General features: G+C 41.0%; 1 protein-coding gene and 1 long non-coding RNA gene across 3 annotated transcripts in view; both read right to left on the reverse strand.

Moving 5' to 3' along the window:
- SNX25 (sorting nexin 25) overlaps positions 1-21919 on the reverse strand; it is a 53019-nt gene that overhangs the window by 25790 nt on the left and 5310 nt on the right. For both annotated transcript variants that reach the window (XM_083755500.1, XM_083755501.1), the window contains exons 2-6: positions 16619-16703; positions 14061-14277; positions 8623-8795; positions 6116-6302; positions 4703-4773 (exon numbers count right to left, since the gene is read on the reverse strand). In XM_083755500.1, coding sequence (XP_083611626.1) covers positions 4703-4773; positions 6116-6302; positions 8623-8795; positions 14061-14277; positions 16619-16703 — 733 coding nt within the window. The remainder of the gene's footprint in view (positions 1-4702; positions 4774-6115; positions 6303-8622; positions 8796-14060; positions 14278-16618; positions 16704-21919) is intronic.
- Positions 8904-11308, reverse strand: LOC310852582. Its single transcript, XR_014568288.1, has 2 exons — positions 10665-11308; positions 8904-10171 (listed from the first exon to the last, which is right to left on the reverse strand). It is a non-coding gene; the product is annotated as an uncharacterized lncRNA (long non-coding RNA).

Genomic DNA, 21919 nt, shown 5'->3' on the forward strand with positions numbered 1-21919 from the left:
ATTCAAGTGGAAGAAACTGCGTAGCCTCCTACAGTTACTGATTCTGAATCTCTTAAGCTCTGCGGGAGCAAGATCATTTGAAGAAGAAATGACCCCAGGTGGAGTATTTGTCCAAATTTTGAAAGTGAAGCCTATTCTCATACAGAAAAGTACAACTAACAAGGATCTTTTTCTGGCCCATAACCAAGTGGGTAAAAGAACAAGTAATTCAAGACTGTGAATCAGATCTTCTCTTGAAAACACTTGGTTGGCTGAAATTTGAGAATACCACCTTCCCCTATGCCACCTTCCCATTCTTCCAAAACTCTCCAATCTGCCACAAGTCCACAGCTAACTTTTCCCACAACAGCTGAGTAGAAATGAATATTCCATAAAGATTTTTCGCATTCTACAAAAAAGTCAAGAAACAGAATATACACAGATATAAAGATCTTGATCAATAAGCTTGACATTTAAACCACAGTTGTGACTCAGATGGGAAACTGTGGTTTTAAGAGACAGAGATAAAGCCAACAAACAAGAGGTAGGTGTGTGTGTGTGTGTGTGTGTGTGTGTGTGGCGCTCCAGCATGCTTTTCCAGTTTGACAACACCCTAACAAATTCCATATCCCTTGGGTTCGCCCTCAGCAGCCTCCACTATTGCCTGGTATCAATGAACTGGACAATCAAGGATATGGTAAACAAATATCTGGAAAAATTCAAAATAAAATGCAATCCTATATATGTCTACTTTGAAGCAAGTCTCTGTGAGGTATAAAGAACTTTGTATAAGTTGCAGCCTGCAATGCTGATCTGCAGAAACTTACTAATTTTTATTGAATTTATATACAGTGGTACCTCAGGATGCGAACGGGATCCGTTTTGGAGCCCCGTTTGCATCCTGAATGGAATGTAAGACGTGACGGCGCATCTGCGTGTGCATGGGTCGCGTTTTGCCGCTTCCATGTATGACGTCATTTTTAGCACCTGCGCATGCGCGAGCGGCGAAATCCGGAAGTAACGTGCTCCGTTACTTCTGGGTTGCCGTGGAGCGCAACCCAAAAGCGCTCAACCTGAAGCACATTCAACCTGAGGTATGACTCTACTGCCCTTTCATTTTTCCTTCTAAGCCAAATAGAACACTATAAAAATTAATACTATAAATACAGAATCAGAAGTGGTTTGAAAAATACACAGCTCTCAGTTGCTGCACTCCTCTGAACTTGGGACAGTAGCACTGTAAGCTCAGAGTCTGCCACAAAATTAAGTAAATATTTATTGATTTGATTTCCATACCACCTTTCTCCCAAGGCACTCAAGATGGTTTTCAATTTGAAACGCTAAAACAAACACATTATATAAAACATAGAGTGGCAAAGTGATATCGGGCCAACTGGTAGCCAATGGTATATGCCTGGGCTGCAGATACACTAAGCAGAGAAGACTTTTTTAAAAAAACTATTATTACTTTGTTATATAAACTTTTAATAAGTATTTTTATTCTTTAGAAGACACAGGGAGAATTATTTCAACAGCAGCCCATAGTAATTTCACAGGATGATGGAAATTGGAGAGAGCTCCATTTTCTGTCAAGGAAGGAAGGGAGATGTGCAATCAATTCTAAAAGCTGCACGGAAGAGGCTTTGTGACACACATTCAGTGTTCTTTGCAGCAATCTTTCTAATCATGCTGAGGGGGTACTTAAAAAGGACGTAATGAGAGAGATTAGTTGTCAGCTTGTCATCCTAATGGCCATTTGCTGCAAACCTCAAGCAAGCTGCTATGAAGAGAGAAACACTGACACATTTTTGAGGTAAGGGATTCTTACCTGCAGCTCAGGGAGAGGGGATTTCGGAGGGGAAGGACATTCTAGTGGACCAAGTAGCAAAAAAAAGCAACAACTTGGCTTGCAGCAACCCTTTTTTTTAATGAAGAAGTAGTAGTACAGTGGTACCTCAGGTTAAGTACTTAATTCGTACTTAACCTGAAACTGTTCTTAACCTGAAGCACCACTTTAGCTAATGGGGCCTCCTGCTGCCGCTGCGCTGCCAGAGCACGATTTCTGTTCTCATCCTGAAGCAAAGTTCTTAACCTGAAGCACTATTTCTGGATTAGCGGAGTCTGTAACCTGAAGCATATGTAACCTGAAGCGTATGTAACCTGAGGCACCACTGTACAGTCATACCTCGGCTCCTGAACGCCTTGGAAGTCAAAGGTTCCAGCCCCCGAACAATCGAAAACCGGAAGTGAGTGTTCCAGTTTTCAAATGTTCTTTTGGAAGCCGAATGTTCGACTGGGCTTTCGCGGCTTCCGATTGGCTGCAGGAGCTTCCTGCAGCCAATCAGAAGCCGTGCTTTGGAAGTCAAACGTTTCGGAAGTCGAACGGACTTCCGGAATGTATTCTATTTGACTTCCGAAGTACGACTGTAGTTAAAATGTTATTAGCGACACTAAAAACATCCAAGGGCACCATTTGCTATCTCAGCACAGACCCATTGGGTCTTTAATAATTGTATTCCTGAATATGAATTCTAGAAACCTAATTCCTGGACCTGGAGAGCTTAACCACAGTAGTTTGAGTACTGGTGATTATAAGGCTGGATTACTGCAATGCACTCTATGTGGCGCTTCCCTCGCACTTGGCCTCTATACTGCAGTTATGTGCGGAATGCTGCAGTATAGTTGCTGGTACAGTGAGCTTATAACACCTCTGCTCATTTGTTACCAGGTCATGGTCAAGGTGTTACTATTGGCTTGTTTGTTCCGATTCAGCTGTAAACAATGCATTTTCCCAGGAAAAGTGGCAGGGACAAACTCTGCTTGGACCTGTGCCTACAAATCACAGAACGGAAGTCTGCATGAGCCCAAGCCCAAACTGTTTGGACATGTATTTAAAAATCAATAACCCAGTGTATGCATTTTCTGCTTGCTAGCAGAAATGGATTCTTGTTGGGTACTATTTCTTTATTTTATTTAATAAAATGTATATACTGCTCAACTGCAATAAAACCTCCAAGTGGTTTGCAAGAAATATTAAAATTATCAGAAACCTTTAAACAAGAAATGGAAAAATATAAAATACGGTTGTACCTTGGTTTTCGAACAGCTTAGTTCTCGAATGTTTTGGCTCCCGAACACCGCAAACCAGGAAGTGAATGTTCCGGTTTGCGAACTATTTTTGGAAGCCGAACGTCCGAAGTGGCTTCTGTGGCTTCCGATTGGCTGCAGGAGCTTCCTGCAACCAATCAGAAGCTGCGCTTTGGTTTCTGAACGGATTTCCAGAACGGATTCTGTTCGACTTCCAAGGTATGGCAGCAAAAGATAATTAAAATTAACAGTACAGTAAAAAGAGATTAAAATACATCAACATCTTGCCTACACAAATGTTATAAGCAAGTGCTGAAAAAAGTACATTGAGGGTGCCTCCCTGATTGGTAGAGCTTAAAAGACTGATTTCTTATAAGTACAAATGGAGACCATGCCAATTCCACAGATCAAAGCAGTTGAGTGGGCACATACGGGGTAAGATGATACTGCAAGTAAACAGTGGGTTTTCCGAGGGAAAGTGGCGGGACAAAAGAAAAAAGTCTGGACCCATGTCTGGAAATCATGGATCTGAGCCTACAAATCACAGCACAAACAGAAGTCTCATGCCTATTGTGTATCCTCTCCACTCAGTATCTTATGAAATGGTCTTTCCAGTAAATGAATATATTCATAAATATCTCGCTCTTTGCAAAGGGAAGTTAACAACAAATACTGTTTATATTTTGCCTTTAGTACTATTTCAACATTAGGCTTTTTATGCAATAAATAACCTATTTCAAGTAACCCATTTCAAAGCATGCCTTTAGAAACAGGAACAAAGGAAAGATAACTAGAGTATGTAACAAAAATGGAACAGAAAATTATGCACTTAAAATGAAACTGAAGTAAAATGAAGCACGTCAGAAATCACATAAGGGCACACAAAAACATTCAAATGATTTTGGGGGATGAGCATGCTATTCTGGGATTCTCACTATGCCATTTATTTATCATTATTCATTAATCTTCTATTATGTTATTTATTTGCCAGTACTGATATTGGCAGTGCATTGTGCTTATCACAATGGATGGCCAGCAGGCAAAACCCCACAACATAACAGTCTGCCCTTTCGTCCCCAAATAACTAAAGTGGACAGATGTGAGAAGTGAACCAAAAAGCAAGTAAAATGTACCAGTCCTGAACAAAGGAACAGTCATCTCAGTAAAATAAAAATGATGTACGTGAAGCAAAACTGAAATGGATCAACCAACATTTAGAATGATGGAAAAGTTTTGAATGTGGTTCCATTGTTGTTGTAGAAAGCTGAAGGCTAAGAGAGGCATGTTTTCAACCAGCCTTCATTTTTTCATCAAACGAAAATACTTTGCTTAGACTCTCTCTGCATGTAGACAAATTTGGCATCAAAACAAAAATGGCCATATCCTAGGATATACATCATTTCAAGATGGTAAAAGAGGGTATGCAATATTACACAGTGGTACCCCCCTCGCATTTTGCAATGTAGCCTCCCCGCTATGTTTGCTTTCCTTATAAACAAAGTAAGAACTGTATTCTCATTTTACAGATGGGATAGCTCAGTTGGTACAGCATGAAACTCTTAATCTCAGATGGCCATGTAAAGAATTAGTTATAAGTTTTCTAGTTTTAAACACCTCCCGAAAAGACGCAACTTACCTTTTTGCCTTTTCAACTGTGGAAAGCTGCCGATAGTGGTTGCTTGAACTATTTCCACTAAAATCTGATACCTAGTTACAAAGAGAAGAATACAATCAGATCTTTTTGGCTTCATGGCTAATAGTACCTATAAGCAACAATGAAAGGAAAGACTTTTGAGTGAGGAGTGGAAAGGCTGAGCAGAGTTTTTGGTTTTATGCAGTATAGAGGATAGGACATTTTGGATTGGTTTAATGTTTACACCGACATCTCTACTACCAAAATTTAACATGCATCCCTCAGAAGTTATTATCACCATAACGGATTATAACAGTTATAACTCTCAGGGCTGTCAGACTGTAGCAGTTTTCAGAATGTTTTTGTAGTCATGTATACAATAATTAAAGGATTAAAAATATTACTAAGACCAGAAATCGTATGTTATCTAAATGTGTGGCTTACAGAAAGACTATAATCTTGCAATTTTGATTCCTGCCCCTCAGCTGAATAGTTTAAGGAAGACGCCCCCCCCCCAACTCATGCAAGCCAGAGGAAGGGGGTGTTGATCAACTGAGGGGCATGGAAAGCTGCCCACCCCTCAGCTGATCAAGCTCCCATACTGCTCGAGCCAGTGCAGTATGGGGCTGAGTGATGTATCTCATCTGCTTCTGAAGAAGAAGTCCAGATAAATTTCACACATCGTGATATATCAGTAAATTGCAGGATTTAGCTGCTGATGTATCACAATGTTAAAATCCAGATATCGCCCAGCCCTAGATTATATATCTGAGCCTCCCCCTTGGTCTCCCAGAACACACAGAGAAATGAAGTGGGCGGAGCAATGAGAGAAGATGATGGAGGCTTCGGCTGCTGGGGAAGGACTCAGGGGAGGAGAAGGGACCTTCAGTCCTCACAACTGATTCATTGGGCCAAGACATACTGGGAAGGGTTGTGGTGACCACTAGGACAGAGCTGTTTTGTTTCTTTCAATAAACAGTTAACTTCACTGACATCGAGTGCTTTATTGCTGACCTACACCTGCCTCCAGCTCCTGTCAAGGGTGAAATGAAAAAAAAACCAACAATATGCACAGAGAAATAAATAAGGCCATGCATGCAATCTGACTCCTGTGAGAAGCCTCAGGAACTCTATAAGCCATCTGGATTGGCCATGCCTGGTATAAATCCTATGAGTGTGGCCTATTCCTGTGAGTTCAATAAAGCAAAAACACCTGCCTCCAGAAACACTGGACTGGAGAATACGCACTTTGGATATGGGTCATAGTATAGCTACCCACGGCCTCAATTACCTGCATGCCATAAGTACTAACTAGAACACGCCTGTTCTCTCTCTGATACAGACTTTGCCCTCAATTCAATGAATGCCAATGGACCTATTTTGTGTCGAGTTTCCTATAAGCAAACATGGAATTACCTTAGTTGTTTGAGGAACTCAACATCCGAGTTGCTGTTAATAAGCTTGATGAACTCTTCGTAAGAAGGAGCATATGTGTAGGCTCTTTTGTGATGCTCGTTCACCTGTTCCCGGTACTCCATCTGAGCAAGCAACATTTGGTTGATGTAGTTGGGATCACTCAGGAGCTCTACCATGGGTTTCAGTACTGAAGTTTTAAAAAAGAAGAACGCGGCACACATGTAATGCTGCAGACATCTTCATCGAGGAAAAAAAAACCTGTACATTTTGCACTAAATATTATTAGCCTGACTTTATGGATACAAATGAACCAAATGCTGGTGTTACGTCTATTTCTAAAATTCTTAACAGCTTGATCTTATTTACTTGGACACAAATCCCAGTGCTGTTCCCAAGAAGTGTGCATCCTATTGTAGCCTTAAAGAACGTTTCCTAAAAATAGCTGGAGGTGACACACAACCTTAGAAGTTTATAATCACAGGAGTTTGGAAATTCAGTCTGTTAAAATACTGTTGCTTCATGCTTATGAAGTATTTCCTAGAACCCTGAAAAAAAATAGGAGAGCAAGCTTTAAATCTTTAATTCAATCCATTATAGCTGTAGTTGACTGATCGGCAAGTGCAAATTTTAGATCAGAAGAGCTGCAAATTAAGAGAATACTTGTTTTTATGCGACTCTTTTGGATTGATACTTATCCTGACACCATGGATTGCCCCTGACAGTCACTGTAGACCACTGGTCTTCAATTAGTGGGTTGGGTGTGATCCAATGTGGGTCACAACAGGAGAACTACCAACATGCAAATATATGGTAAAATGTTAAGAAATAAGTTCCCAAATGCATGCTTGTGTTAAAAGTAGAGCCTAGATCTGAAAAGTTTAGATAGCTGCCATAGACAATACGTATTGGCCAAATTGAACCAATGATATAAGACAGCTTCCTTTGTTCCTATGAGTAAAAGAATGAAAACAAAAATATAAAAATTTGCCTCTTTTTCTAAGAATTAATGGTGGTTTTTATTTCTTGTTGTAAATCACGTAAATTTGTTTAATGTCTCAAAGAGACAGTTATACTGAGGTTTCAGTAATATACTGAAAATACAGTGGTACCTCTAGTTACAAAATTAATCTGTTCTGGAGGTCTGTTCTTAACTTGAAACTGTTCTTAACTAGAGGCGTGCTTTCGCTAATGGGGCCTCTTGCTGCCATTGTGCCACCGGCACACGATTTCCGAATTCATCCTGGGGCAAAGTTCTCAGCTTGAGGTAACTCTTCCAGGTTAGCGGAGTTTGTAACCTGAACCGTTTGTAACCTGAGGCGTTGGTAACTTGAGGTACCACTGTACCATGTTTTTATATATGCTGGAAGCCACCCAGAGTGGCTGGGGCAACGCAGTCATATGGGCGGGGTACAAATAATAAATTATTATTATTTTACAAATATAATCATTGAAAGGGTAGGTGATTAAGCAACTAATCAGGGTTGGTTACCTGATTAGGGTAAGCTGATAGCCCTACTTAAAATGAAGTCACCTTTATTTCTAAATGAAATAGACATTTCCATTTATGAGTTCCAGAAAAAATGCCATATTAGATTGTAGCAGCAAAAAGCCTGTGACGCCCTGGAGACTGACAGGTTTATTGTGGTATGGGCCTTCGTATGCAACATTCATCTCATGCACCTGATGAGTCAGGCTGCCTTCAGTCTAATTGTATGCCTGCCCTCATTGCATGAAAGCCTTCACTGTGGTACACATCAAGAAAAACGTGCGGCTTTTTCAGTGGCTAAAATCTGTAGATCCAAAGAGAGATCTCCTGGGCTCCTCTAAAAAGCTATCAGAACAAGCAAGATGCAATAAAGTCAATGCATGCACAGGAAGGGTTGCCAAAGTGGCTCCCACAGGTTCCACTCCTCTTGCTAAAACCAGGCTTCAAAAAAGCATCCCATTGGTGTTGTGATGCTTGCCGAGTCGCAGTACAGCTGTACCTAGGCTCCCAAACGCCTTGGGGGTCCAATGTTCTGGCTCCTGAACGATCGAAAACCGGAATTGAGTGTTCCAGTTTTCGAACGTTCTTTCGGAAGCCGAATGTCCAACGGGGCTTCCGCAGTTTCCAAAGCTCCTGCAGCCAATCAGAAGCCACGCTATGGTTTCCGAACATTTTTGGAAGTCAAATGGACTTGCAGAACAGATTCCATTTGACTTCCAAGATACGACTGTATCTCCATGGTGCCCACAACAGTTGCTGCAATTTGCAAATGTGCCCACAGGCCCCCAAAGACCAATAACCCTTGTTGAGGAAATTTTAATCTGTTTCAACTATTTTAACTTTTGTATGTTTTGACATAGGGATGCGAATTTTTCTTGATTTTCTTGCTTTTTTGTGAACTGCTTTGAGGTTTCTTAAGACTCAAGCGGTGTATAAATTTTATGAAATAAATAAATAAATAAATAAATGTGCAGGCTGATTTTCTAATCGTGAGCAAACGCTTGACCTGGCCTATAATTACCTTTTGATGCAAGTATTTCTGCAAGGACTATGCGCAAGCTCAGCGAACGGGCATCCTTTGAGGGCAGAAGACAATACACCAAAATTTGAGAACATGCTTGCAGGAATCTTGCTTCTTCATCAGAGTTCCTCAAGCACGGATGCAATAAAAATGGCCGTGGCTGCTCTTCCAGTCTAAAGAGGAGCAGCAGAAAGTTAATCATCCTCTAGTCATCACTGCTTGAAGATTCCCGAACCATAAAAGAAGAAAGCCAGCTACCTATAAAAACCACTGCCCTTGTTGAATGTTACATGCAATATATTTATTTTTTTTAGTTACAGTATGACTTAGTTGTACATTTCCCCACAGGAAGCCCCTCCCTTCTTCTTTATTCGTTATAGAAAGAAAACAGCAATTTAAATCACATGGACTTTGCAATGTAAACAAAGTTATGAACATTTCTGAATTTCTTACACACACACACACACCCCTGTGGTTTCACAACACTATGCCATGGTGAGGTTTAGTAGTTTGTGGGGACAAGGTTTATGGGGACAAGCATCAGATCTCACATCCCTGTGTTCCCTCCTCTAACATGTCTGTGGAGGAATTTGAAAGGCTTCACTTCAGCTTTATGCAATCTATTGCTTTGAATAAACCAGATAAACTTTAAAAAGTTCAATGAATTGGTTCAAACAAACATATGCAAATGTATTTTTCAACAGCTCCAATGTCTATTTTACAGAATTTCCATACAAAGCATTTATCACAGATTTTCATTTTGGTCCATCTTGTTATTGAAAAGCCGTCAGCTTGTGAGGGAGCTTGCAATTTTCAGTTTGAGGCCTGCTTTGCAAATGCTGTAGAAAAAGGCCCAGACCAGGGCTTCATTTCCATTTCCAATCAGCCAGTAAAATACTTCCAGCGTATGCTTGCATAAGAGGGCCAGTATGCAAACATGTACTGGATAAGTTTATCTTAGCAGGTGTTTGAAAATCCTTGACGCAGCTCTTGCAATAAAATGCATGCAAGAAAGTATTCCATAAAGCTCTAACATGTTCTGATGTAGCATTTTCAGGCAGCAGGTGATATGTAAAAGGAGAGGCCTACCAGGCACAAAGTACAGCATTCACAACAAAGACAGAACAAAATCAAACATCACCTAAAATAAACATCATTTACAGTTCATGAAACACACCAGCCCAATTGAGATGCAACACCAAACCATGGTTTAAATCCAGTTTATTGGGAAAAGCAGACCTAAGTCCTGGGTTCACACACTTCCCCTCTGTCTCAGTCTTTGATGCATGAAGGGAAGAAGTTCCAAGTTTCTATTTGCAGTTCAAAACAACCCGCAGTCCTTATTCAAAGGAAAGCTATAGTTTGTGCAAACCACAGTTAGATCAAACTGTAGAGTAAAAGACATTGAATTATACATTCAGTTTCCTTTCCCCTAAATAAACCCTGATAATTAAAGAAAGCCGTCCATTCCTCTGAGCCCACCCACCCACAGCTTTCATAGCAAAAAGAAAGTGAGACTATGTAACTTCCCAATCACTGGGACAAAGGGCTCCAATACCCTTGGACTCTCCATTGTCCTGTGGGCAGGGTCGTCTTCTCAGCTGGCCAGTGAGTCTTGTTTTAGCTTCAATCCGGACTCTGAGGCAGGGCTGCGTTAACCGCTCCTCAGCATTCCGGATCCCACCTTCGTCGCCAGTTGTTGTGACGTGGGGTTTGTGATTTCAGCTCTCTTGACATAATATGCTGGAGACAGTTCTCTAGTAACACTTCTTTATTAAAGCAAACAAGACTGAGACTTGAGGAGGGGAGAGCTACATTTATAGGGACAGGGAACAAGCTAGAAAGGATACATTTTGGAGGGAACAATATCAGGCAATCACAGTCCTGCCTTTTGGAGGAAACCAATAAGACAGAGGATCCAAATACAGCAGCTTCAATGAACCAATAGTAGCTGTACCCTCTGGAACCAAAAGGCAGTTACTTTACCCTAATGCAATACAGACAATAATAATACAGATATATAATCCTTTGACTCAATACACAACAGTAGGAACTGAGCTCAGGAAAAGCACAGTGTAGGGGACACTTAGTCCAAACCCCTGACAAATTATTCAGAGCTGGCTAAGCATTCTCAATCAACCAAGGCTTTCAAGCCAGTCTCTGGAGGAACAATCCTGAACCAAGGAGAAGTAAGAAGCAGGCTACTTGTCTTCCCTCATCCTGCAAATTGCTCTGACTTTGCACATTGCACTCCATTGTCAAAAATATATTTCCTGAATGCACAAGGACAGCCTTGCAACCTCGGGCCACCATGGCTTGGAAAGAAGGATGGTGGGGCCATTTTGATACCTTTATCCAGTTTTGCAAAGGAAATGGGTCTCTTACCATTGGCTGAGACAAGCATGCTGAGAGAGGCATTTTAAAAGGCATTATACAGGAAAAATCTGTTTAGAAAGTAGGGTAATTGATCAAGGTGTGCAAGTGAGAGTCTTTTGCAAGGAAACCTGAGACCACATTCATGTTAGCCTCCTATTAACTCTAATTGCAACTATTACTTTTTTTTAAATCCTGAAACCATTCTGGTTCTTCATCATCTTGACAGTGTAAAGGGGCTCCCCAACAGGCAGTAGATAAATCTGAAAGATGTTTACGCAGCAGTAAATCTAAAAAGACATTTTTCACAGGACTGTACACAAGGCTGTAGCAAACTGCTAAGTAATTCAAAAGGGAGCAGAAGTGGCTGTACATCTCTTTATCTGCATTGCCTCAGCTTCTTAAGAGATTGGCAGAATTAAAGCAAGTTTGATCTGCTAGAACCGTTTTCCGGGGGGAAAGGTATAATTTAGGGCACTAGCAAGAAAACACAAATCCTATAGATATGGATGTTTCTGTTTTGTTTCATTTGCTAAGAGAGAGACCATCTAGCTACCAAGTCAGCTATTTCAGCTTTTATTTCTTAATTGCTTTAATATTTCTGGCTGGCCTTGAGACTATTTGCAAAGAAAAACCTTCTCATGTTTCCCATGCCTACCACATGCATTAAAATGACTACTGGAAAAGCTGTTAACAGAAGGGGAGAAAGAAAATGGCAACAGCAGTAGTCTTACCTATCTTTCAACCTAGTTTGCAAGGCATGTTTGTTCTCTGCATTTTCCTGCAGTACTTTACCAGGCTATCAACGGCAAGTTAGCAACTTGCAAGTGATCCCTCCTGAGGGTGTAAGCAAGAGCGAAGAGTGTGCCCAAGTCACATAAGCTATAATGAATGTGCAACTGGAACAAACTCATGTCTTGATTCATTACCTGAGTCTGTCAGAAAGTTAAAACTAACTGCAATTCAGCAAAGTGAGTAGCAAGTGTTAGGTTCTCATAGGTAAAACCGGGAACCATGGCAGGCAGAATCAGACTGGCAAGCCAGATGTTCCCCAACACTGCACTAAATGTTTGCATGGATTTTAAAACACAGTGAAATCCTGTTAAGTCTCCATGTTTTAATTCCCAACTGGGCATTCAATTGTAAATATCTAAAAGGGCACATATGTAATATTACTGTACTATACTGGTATCCCAGCAAGAAAGCTCAAAGCAGCTGCCCCATTTTTAAACACAGAACATCCTTAATAAGTAGGTTATGCAAAAGAAACATCTAGTGCCTACTTTGGTGATCTTTTTATTTGCGCATGCTATAGTTTTAGTCCTGCTGATCCTTTTTACCTGGCTTTTAAGATCCTGCTGCCTTTTAATAACTGTATTTTTTATTATTCAGTTTTGTTTTATTTATATTTTAATTGGGTTTTGAAATTTGCATTTTCCTCTTATGTGAAGCACTCTGGGAATTCATACTGAAGGCTGGAATAAAAATAGGTCAAGGAGCTTTCTTTCTCTGCTAGAGAAAGCCACATAGCAACCTGGTTCTTAATCTATTGCATCAAGAGCATCTCCAAGATAAACAAACAAACTGGCCAGGAGGTCATGCAGTGAGCTTCAATGCCACATGGAGATCTGCCGCATCCCAAGGACTCACATATACCAGCTACACAGCTATTAACTGGCCACATTCAATGTGCAACAGGTGGGGGGGGGGGAATACACAGTTGTGTTCCAAAAGGATGTAGTTCAAGAGATTCCAAGCAGTCGCCTAGCTAGCCCATGGGTCCAACCACACAAATATACTTTAATTTGGATTGGGGGGGGGGGTTAAGATGCTGCTGCTGCTTCCCTGTTTGTTGTGGTTTCTGTTAATCACCTTTGCCTACTAGGTACTGCCAATGACAAGGCAAAAAAAAAAACCAACAAAAAAAAAACCTACAAGAACAAAGAGGAAATTCCCTTTGCAAGAACATCAGCTTTCACAATATACTTCCCATGCCTATGTAGTGAACACACCCAAGTCAAAGGGATTCAGCTCCTAGTGCAAGAGAAGTGGACAACAAATATACAACTGCAATCCATGTCTGATAACACATCAGTGGCATTATTCTCTCTTTAAATAAATAAATAATAAATAAATAAATAAATACTCTTGCCAAGTTTTGCTTTCTGGCAACCTGCATAGCCCATCTTTAACTGAGATAAAAAAGATCTTAAATGACCCCACCCCAAATGCTTAATAATAATAATAATAATAATAATAATAATAATTTATTATGTATACCCCACCTATCTGGCCAGGTCTCCCCAGCCACTCTGGGTGGCTCCCAACAGAATAATTGGCGAAGTTTATCATTTTTAATACAGGACAGAAAACATTTATGAGTTTGGCCACAATTCTAACCTTGATGGGAACAATGCCTTGCCATGCACACGGCATAGAAGGTAAACCTGTAACATATGCACCAAAACAATAGAAGTTCATTATATATTTAGGTAGGAAAAGGAGGGTCCATATGCCTGCCAGAAAAGTAGGATCAGGCCTACACTTCCCATTGCCTTTCTGCTACTGACCAGGGCCTGTTCAGCTCAGTAGACTAGACACAGGCCAACCACAATGTATGAGATAGCAAGCGGCATAGATAGTCTCTGAGAGGTTTGACGTGTATTGTGACATACATGCCAAAAAAGTTAGTTATCATTGCTGTTTATCGTTGTTTCTGTTGGTGTTGCCTCAAAGGAGGCTTCACTATTCTTCATCATCATCATCATCTGTATTTATAGCCCATCTTTTTCTCTAAGCAGCTCAAAGTGGCTCCCTCTCCTTGTTTAATCTCCACAACAACCTTGTGAGGAAGGTTAGGCTGAGAGGCAGTCACCAGCCCAAGGCCCCCCAGTGAGCTTCACGGCTGAGTGGGGTTTGAACCCTTGTATCCCAGGTCCTGGTCCAGCACTTTAACCACTACACCACACGGGGTCTCTCAATACAGTTCAAACACAAGCAAAAGAGGAAGGGGAGAATAGCTGAACTAAAATGGAATCAGGGTGTTGTAGGGAATATGTTTTTACCTGGAACTGGCTGCTTTAAGGTCACAAAAGTGGGTTAACAAAGCTTTCACTACATCGCTGCAGATGACTTTAACTACATCAATGTGACTGAGCCTCTGTCGCAGCTGCTTGGCAACTTCCCAGAAGTCTTCGGATAGCAGGTGGTACAGCTGTCCCTCGTCTCTGCTGAGGTGACCATACCAAGATAAAATGTAATCTCTGTAGCTGTAGTCAAACACTGAAACCAAAGCAACACCAAAGATGAAGCAGAATTCAGACAGGAGCCATGGGAAAATGGGGGGGGGGGGAGTACTGTTATGAACAATTGGTGCTTGAAAACATTGGCTGCTTGCACCTTCAGCATATAGCATTTTCCCACCTTTCAAAAAATAAGAAAGGGATGATATAAGAAAAAAACGGCCTTGAAAAAGCTTGCTAGAGGTTCACAGAGTAAGACTGCAACTGCCATTTGTCAGTCACCTTACTAGAAATCCTAAATAGCTGCCTATAACTATAAGTAAAAATAAAATACGGTAATTTCCCACAGATTAATTTAATTAAGTACAACTGATAAAACACACTGTGTCACATGAAAACTAAGCTTTATTTTATTAAACTATTAACTACCTAGCTCTATCATACCTTTTTGGTTCGTCATGCCTAACTGCTTTATAGTCACATGTAAGTAGACACATCTTACTGAGTTACAGTAAAAAGCCTCATGCTGCTCACTAAGACAGCTGGGTTGTTTCACCTCCCACTTTTTTACATCTGTTACTTCCACTTTCACAGGAATGACAGTTTGCAGATTTAGATGCAGCATCAAATTAACAGACTTTGCCAGAGCAGTTACTTGATTAAGAAGAGCATGTGAAGAGGGGACAAGAGGCCACACAGGTGCAACACTTGTTCATGTAACAAACCTTACATAACATAAGAGGTGACTGAACCCACTATCAACTGTAGATGGGCATGCAATACAAAGTGTTGGCTGGTTTTGGTTCCAATGTAAATCCATGCGCTTCTATCCACAGCTCCTTAGCACCGAGCCTCCTATCTCTGGTCACTGTAGATCTCAACCCAATGCATAGCAACCACACCAATTGCCAACATTGCATGGCTGACTCTTCCTGCTCCACAATTAGAATGCTCATGGTTAAGCCCCATGCAAGGCCACTCCCTAGCACTGCAACACAGCCTTTGCAATTCAGCATTCGTTTACAGACAGAAGCTCTCTAAGAGACAACAAGAAAATACTATCCTTTATCTGCTGGCAACTCAACCTAAGCCATGTCTTCACTCTTTTTAATTAAATTATTTGGATACTGCCTTTAGAATATCATTCCTAGGCTGCACAATACATTTTATAAAACAGAGACACACTTGGGATATATCAGCATTGTATATTCTTTTGATGACAGGTTCCTGAGTTTTAAAAGCCAGCTATTACAGACTTTGCTTGATTGAATCACATCTCTTACCCGCAGTGTTTGTCCTAATTGCCTGCCTACACCAAGAAGAAACTAATGCAAGAGAAGTGGATCCTTGATCATTTTCAAAGCCAGCAGCACGGTTCTCCAGTACTGAATAGGTGATAATTTTAAAAAGGGGAAAAAAGGAGGGGGGAAATGACCATCTTGGCTGTGAGACCTTGTCTTGCAGGACTTTTCCGCCTGGCCTGGGAGGGCAGGGCTCACTTCAACCACAAAAACTGAGGCTGCTGGACAGACTCTTTGTTTTAGGTTTTTGGTTGATGTTGATTTTTTTGTATATTTATTTTAGAACTTCTTACAATTTATTTATTGGAAATTTATTGGAAATTGTTCGTTTTGGTTGTGTATTTTTTAATGTTTTCTTTATTGTTTATGACTACTTTTGTTATGTTGCAGTTCTGTATTTTTTCACATTGTAAGGCACCTTGAGCAAGATTTGAACTGTGGAAAGGTATGTATGTATGTATGTATGTATGTAATCAGTGCTATTTTTCTAGCGAAAGAGGTGTCGGAGCTCACCATGAACTTCTCCCTTGTTCTCTTAGAATAGCAATAGCATCCACCTGAGACATACAAGGGCTGAACTCCAGTGAGCTTTGGCTGGAAAAAAGCCCTGCATGTAATATAAACCTCCAAATGTAGAAAAGGAAGGAGCCAGGTGTGCTCACTATGAAGACTACTGTTCTTGTTTATTTGAGTGGTCATATTCTGCCTTGTCCAATGAAGCTTCAATTTGTTAGCCAGTGTCCAGCCTGTTGTGTGTTTCCAACTGCAGTCCCCCATGCCACTTCCAACTCTATTCCATAGGATCCCCTGATCTTTCACAGCTGAAAGGGAGAGTTGAGACCAAAGAGCACTCCATTCTGTTAGGGGAACCCCATTAATTGATCCAACCAACCATACATCTCCTTTAAACAATGACAGCACAGTTACTGACATTCAGATTCCATGCTACTAGTTGTGCAACCTGAATGTATCCCAAAGTACTGTGGGTGGGTGTGAGGGAGGTTCTTAAATTTTTATTTTACAAAATCCCATGGTGTGAAATATTTTTTCATCAAATAACTGATTATCTTTGAGTCCTACCTTCTTTCAGAGCTTTATCCATGTTATGAGAAATCATCAGTCTCCTTGACTGGACAGATTCATGTGCGTTTCCAGATAAAAGAGTCTGAAAGAAAGCAAACATGCACACACCTAAGACATGGATGAATGCAGTATTTAAATAATGACATTTGATTGTTAAATCCAGCAAAGCACACACTACGTTCGAGACATCTTGCCCAGCCTTCGAACTAACAGTGGTTCAAAAAGTAAATTTCTTTCCAAATCTGGTTTGCCAAAACTCCGAGCCAGTCTCCTGACTCCAAAAGTTGCTCAGTTTTTTAAATGACCAATTTGAAGCGAGAAAATTAAGTTATCATTTGCAAATAAAGACATGTAAACTAATAAGGGAAGAGAACCATGCATCTCCTAGAAATGTCAACCCACAGCAGATTTGACGGCCACAGTATGCAAGATAAGAATACAACCATATAAATGAAGTCACAAGCAGTCAACATTCAACATTTGCTGCCAACATGAAAGGGGGACAAACATGATCGGAATCACCTAGGAGGACTTCTTATACGGCTGAATGTGTCCAATAAATGTGCAACTCCACAGATAAAACCATCTCCCTCAAAGCTTCTCCATCTCCAATGACTCTAAAAGCAACACTATGCAAAAAGGGTGATTTAGTTGTTCACCCAAGTTAGCAGCAGTATTGTCTTTGAAGCGCAAGATGACCAGCAACACCTTTAATCACAACAACCCTCAGAATAGGTACCGTATTTACAGCTTCGTTTAGATGGTGTGAGGCAAGCCACCATGTCATAAATCACATTACATACACATACAAAAATGCAACATATATAGTATAAAAAAATTCATCGGTCAAAATATTACAGTTACTAAAAGCACCACTCCCATCCTACCTTGTATCCTGAAAAACTACCAGATGTGATGTAATGTGCGAAATCTGTAATCAGGATCTCCCTTTTGTTTTGTTCTAAAAGTAGCAGCTTGGGTGGGGAAGGACTCAAATTCGGCTGGGACCACTGTAGTGGGGAAGGGGGGGGGGTGAGTGTCATATATGGTAGCAGGTGTAGGGCAGGGCTTGGCCAAAATGCCCTGGTGAGCCAAATGGGGAGTCTTGGCAGGTCAAATTTGGCCCATGGGCTGGAGGTTTCCCACCCCTGTGCAACATGGAATGAAAGTGCTCTACATGGAAAGTACGGCCTCTCATTTCATGGGCATGCTGTACGCTGCTAACTGTATACTCAGCGTACTTCCTTCTTATGTACACTTCTGAATCACACTCAAGGGTTATGAACATATGAAACCACTTTATACTCTCATGCCATTGGCCCATCTACCCCCATACTGTCTAGTCCAACTGGAAGCTCTCCAAAGGCTCTTAAAACCAAAACATTAAACGCCACAATATAAAAAAAGCAATTACGAAAAGCAGCAGAAATAAGCACACACAGCATAGGCTACAAAAGAGGTTTTACTAAGAGCATTTGCTTGGCTTTGAAATGCCAATCAAAGCACCATTCCACATTTGGGCTGGACCATCAAGTAGGGAAGGCCCTTTCTCCTGCAGCCACCTGCCATGCCACAAATGTAAAGGGCACTCAAAGAAGGGCCTCATATGCTACAGTGCTAACCCTACTTTCCTAAGTCCCATTGAATACAATAGGACTTACTTCCAGGACGACATGGTTGATCTGTACTGTTATTGTATGGCAGGTACGTGTGGAAATGAACAGTTCTACTGGCTTCAAAAAAGGTCTAAACTAGGTCAACAAAGGAGCTATGGCCCTCTCCGCAAAGCATTCTCAGATATTCAGTTCAAGCAACCAAACACAGTTCTGTGCATATTTATCTCTCCCTCTTGGTTATCTTCAGTCAATGAAAAGAAACAGAAAAACCAGCACCACCAACAAGCCCATCAACTATTTCTAGGAAATTATGAGGAGGAACAAAAACAGGCATAGCGCCAGGAACATAAAAATAATGGACTGTCCACAAAAGAAACATCTTATTTCACTCTAGGGCCCAAATGAAAAACTCAGGTTGTGAAGGAGCAATACGAGATGAGTCACACATGCTTAATGTTAAATATTGAGACAATTAATATTCCTCAGTGGATCCTGCCCTCTCACTCTGGGTGTCAATTAATGCCAGATTTAAGTTTTATAATGAAGAGTTGCTGCTTCTAATAACATTTTGGTATTAGTTCTCGGGCCTGCTTTGGATAATGATCCTCTTGGCCAAATAAGCAGACATATGAACAAAGCTTTTGCCTGTGCCCACAGCCCTTCTGTTGTAGAAGCAATCAACCCAATAAGACTCTAAATAACTAGCATTTCCCATTTTGTACAAACTGGAAAACTACGGGTTACTAGTTTTCAAAGAAGCCAGGATGTAAAGCCAACTTCAACTATGGAAAAAGGCTTCTATGTTGATTACTAATGCTACAAAGGAAGGACTGAAGGGGTGGGCAAAGGTTTGTTCCTATCCAGGGCTTTTTTTTTCCAGCCAGAGCTCACAGGAGCTCAGCTCCAGCACCTCTCAGGTGGGTGCCATTGCCATTCTAAGAGAGAAACAGAGAAGTTCACAGTGAGTTCTGGCACCTCTTTTTCTAGAAAAACAGCACTGCTCCTATCTCAGCTTATTAAACTGAAATATATCGCCTATTCTCAGATTCACATACACAGGAAGGCCACTTTTGTGTTGCTTTAAGTACACATGTCTTAATTGCTTCCTAATCATTATTATAAAATGTATTATTATGATTATTAATTAAATTTGCATACCACCCTTCCCCCAAAGGCAGTCCCGTTGCTCTGTCCCAGCTCCTGCCAACCTAGCAGTTCGAAAGCATGCCAGTGCAAGTAGATACATAGGTACCACTGTGGTGGGAAGGTAAACAAGGTTTCTGTGCGCTCTGGTTTCTGTCATGATGTCCCGTTGTGCCAGAAGCGGTATAGTAATGCTGGCCGCATGACCAAGAAAGTTGTCTGTGGACAAACGCTGGCTCCCTCAGCCTGAAAGTGAGATGAGCACTACACCCCATAGTCACCTTTGACTGGACATAACCTTCCAGGGGTCCTTTACCTTTTTCTTTTACCTCACAACATAAACATAAAATGTAGAGTACACATATCTTTTATTTGGACTGGGATCTAAAAAGCTAATGTAGGGATATTTTATGCTACTTTAGGGATACTCAAGAGATTTCTGTTGTTGTTTTTAACACCCTCAGACCACCCTGTTCCAAATGCTGTATCACAAAAGTCCCCTCATTCAAAAGCAATTTACTATGATCACACAGAGTTGGATGTTCGGATCAAATGAGCCCACAGCATCTGGGAATTAGTTACACAATTATCTGAATCTCAGGCTTGAATGACAAGTAAGCTAATACAGTATTGGGTAACTTCCCCCTGAACCAAATAGCGGAGAAGCCAGGGTGTGGGTGGGTGTTACTTATTAGAATGAATGAACTCTGAATCCTTAAATAACATTTTTTTAAAAAAAAAATCATTACAAGAAATACTTCACTAGAAAGAGTACAGGCTTGCTGGGAAAAGATTTAAGCAATACAAAACAAATCTTATCGCATGGAACTGCTTCTCACTGACCTACAAGAGTGCTCTATTTAAAATGTGTTTACAGCAACAGAACTCACACCAATGTTGAAAAATTAGAACAAAAGGGGGGGCGTGGGAAATCTCAAGCCTGAAGGTCAAATGCTTCCCATCTCTCAGGGCTCTCTCAAGGCCATAACTTTTCTCGGGCTCTGTTGTCTATCCTCAAGTGCTTTTGCCTGGCTGAAATGTAAAACAGAACTGTGGCAATGCCTCTTGCCTGTCTGGATAGAAAGATGTGTTTATGTGGCTGCATCCACCACTAGTATGCAATATTGCTCATGAAGGAATGTGTTCCTTTGGCTGAATAATGTTCATCCCCAACAAACTAGAGTGACGTTCTGAGTTCTGACTACAAATACTTCCATTACATTTTATGGATGATATTTATCTACTTGGATTATTTATATCCCACCCAGAACGAGATTCTCTAGGCTGCCTATGGTAGCAATAAATAAATAAAAGTTACAATACAATTAACCATAAAAACAAAATATAGTACCCTGCAGATAATAATTTCCGGTCTACAAAACACCCACAATTTGAAATGTTATTAAAATGTCCACAAATCAATCATTACACACACACAAAAACCCAGATTAATTACCCCTTCATACTTTACCCATTTGTGCTGTCAATAGTTCAAGAGTAGAAAACAGGTGGATTTTTCCACTGCCACTATATTTTTACAATCTGAAACTGAAGTTCCAAAGCATGTCCTGACCAGAGTATCAAGCATCCAACATGAGAAAACTAAGAAAATCCAGGTCTGGTCAACGCCTGGAACAGAGACCTGTTGTGGGAACCTTAGAGTTCCAGGCATAGCTGTCAACGTTTTCCTTTTTTTAAGGGAAATTCCCTTATTCCGAATAGGATTCCTCGCAAGAAAAGGGAAAAGTTGACAGCTATTATTATTATTATTATTATTATTATTATTATTATTATTATTATTATTGTTTATTTGTACCCCACCCATTTGGCGGGGTTTCCATAACACAGCTATAGTTCCAGGATGTAAGAAAAGTAGGAGAAACAACCGTAAGAAAAGAAATAAAAACCAATATTGGTCTGGTTGCCTGTAACAAATAAGAATCTGAACCAGGTAGAACATATTGTATACAAGTTATTTCCACTCTACACACATCCAGAGTGGAGTCCCCTTGATCTCAGCCAAAATGCCGAGAAGCGATGCGGAGTCCCTAAGATGGTTGGATGATGCCTTGAATGCCTCCTTCTGGCAACTCTTGGTGCCAAACAAATTGCTCTCCTTTCCTTTGGGCCGGGGGCGGGGGGGCGGGGGGGCGTGTCTTGTCATCTGGGCATCCCAGGATAGGGTTGCCATATTTTGAAGAGCAAAAAAGACGATGCTAAGCAAATACAGTGGACGCTCGGGTTGCGAACGTGATCCGTGCAGGATGCACGTTCGCAACCCACAGCGCCCGCAACCTGCAGCGTCGCGTCTGCGCATGGGCGGGTTGCGATTCAGCGCATCTGTGCATGCGCAAAGCACGATTTAGCACTTCTGCGCATGCACGACCGCTGAAGCCCGGAAGTAACCCGTTCCACTACTTCCGGGTTTCGACGGTCCGCAACCCAAAAAAACACAACCTGCCTGAAGCGTCTGTAACCCGAGGTATGACTGTCAATGCAATTTGTCCCAAATTTTACCCCTGAAAAAGAGGACATGTCC

The sequence above is a fragment of the Podarcis gaigeae genome (assembly GCF_964106915.1).
Source record: "Podarcis gaigeae genome assembly, chromosome: 9".
Classification (NCBI taxonomy): Eukaryota; Metazoa; Chordata; class Lepidosauria; order Squamata; family Lacertidae; genus Podarcis; species Podarcis gaigeae.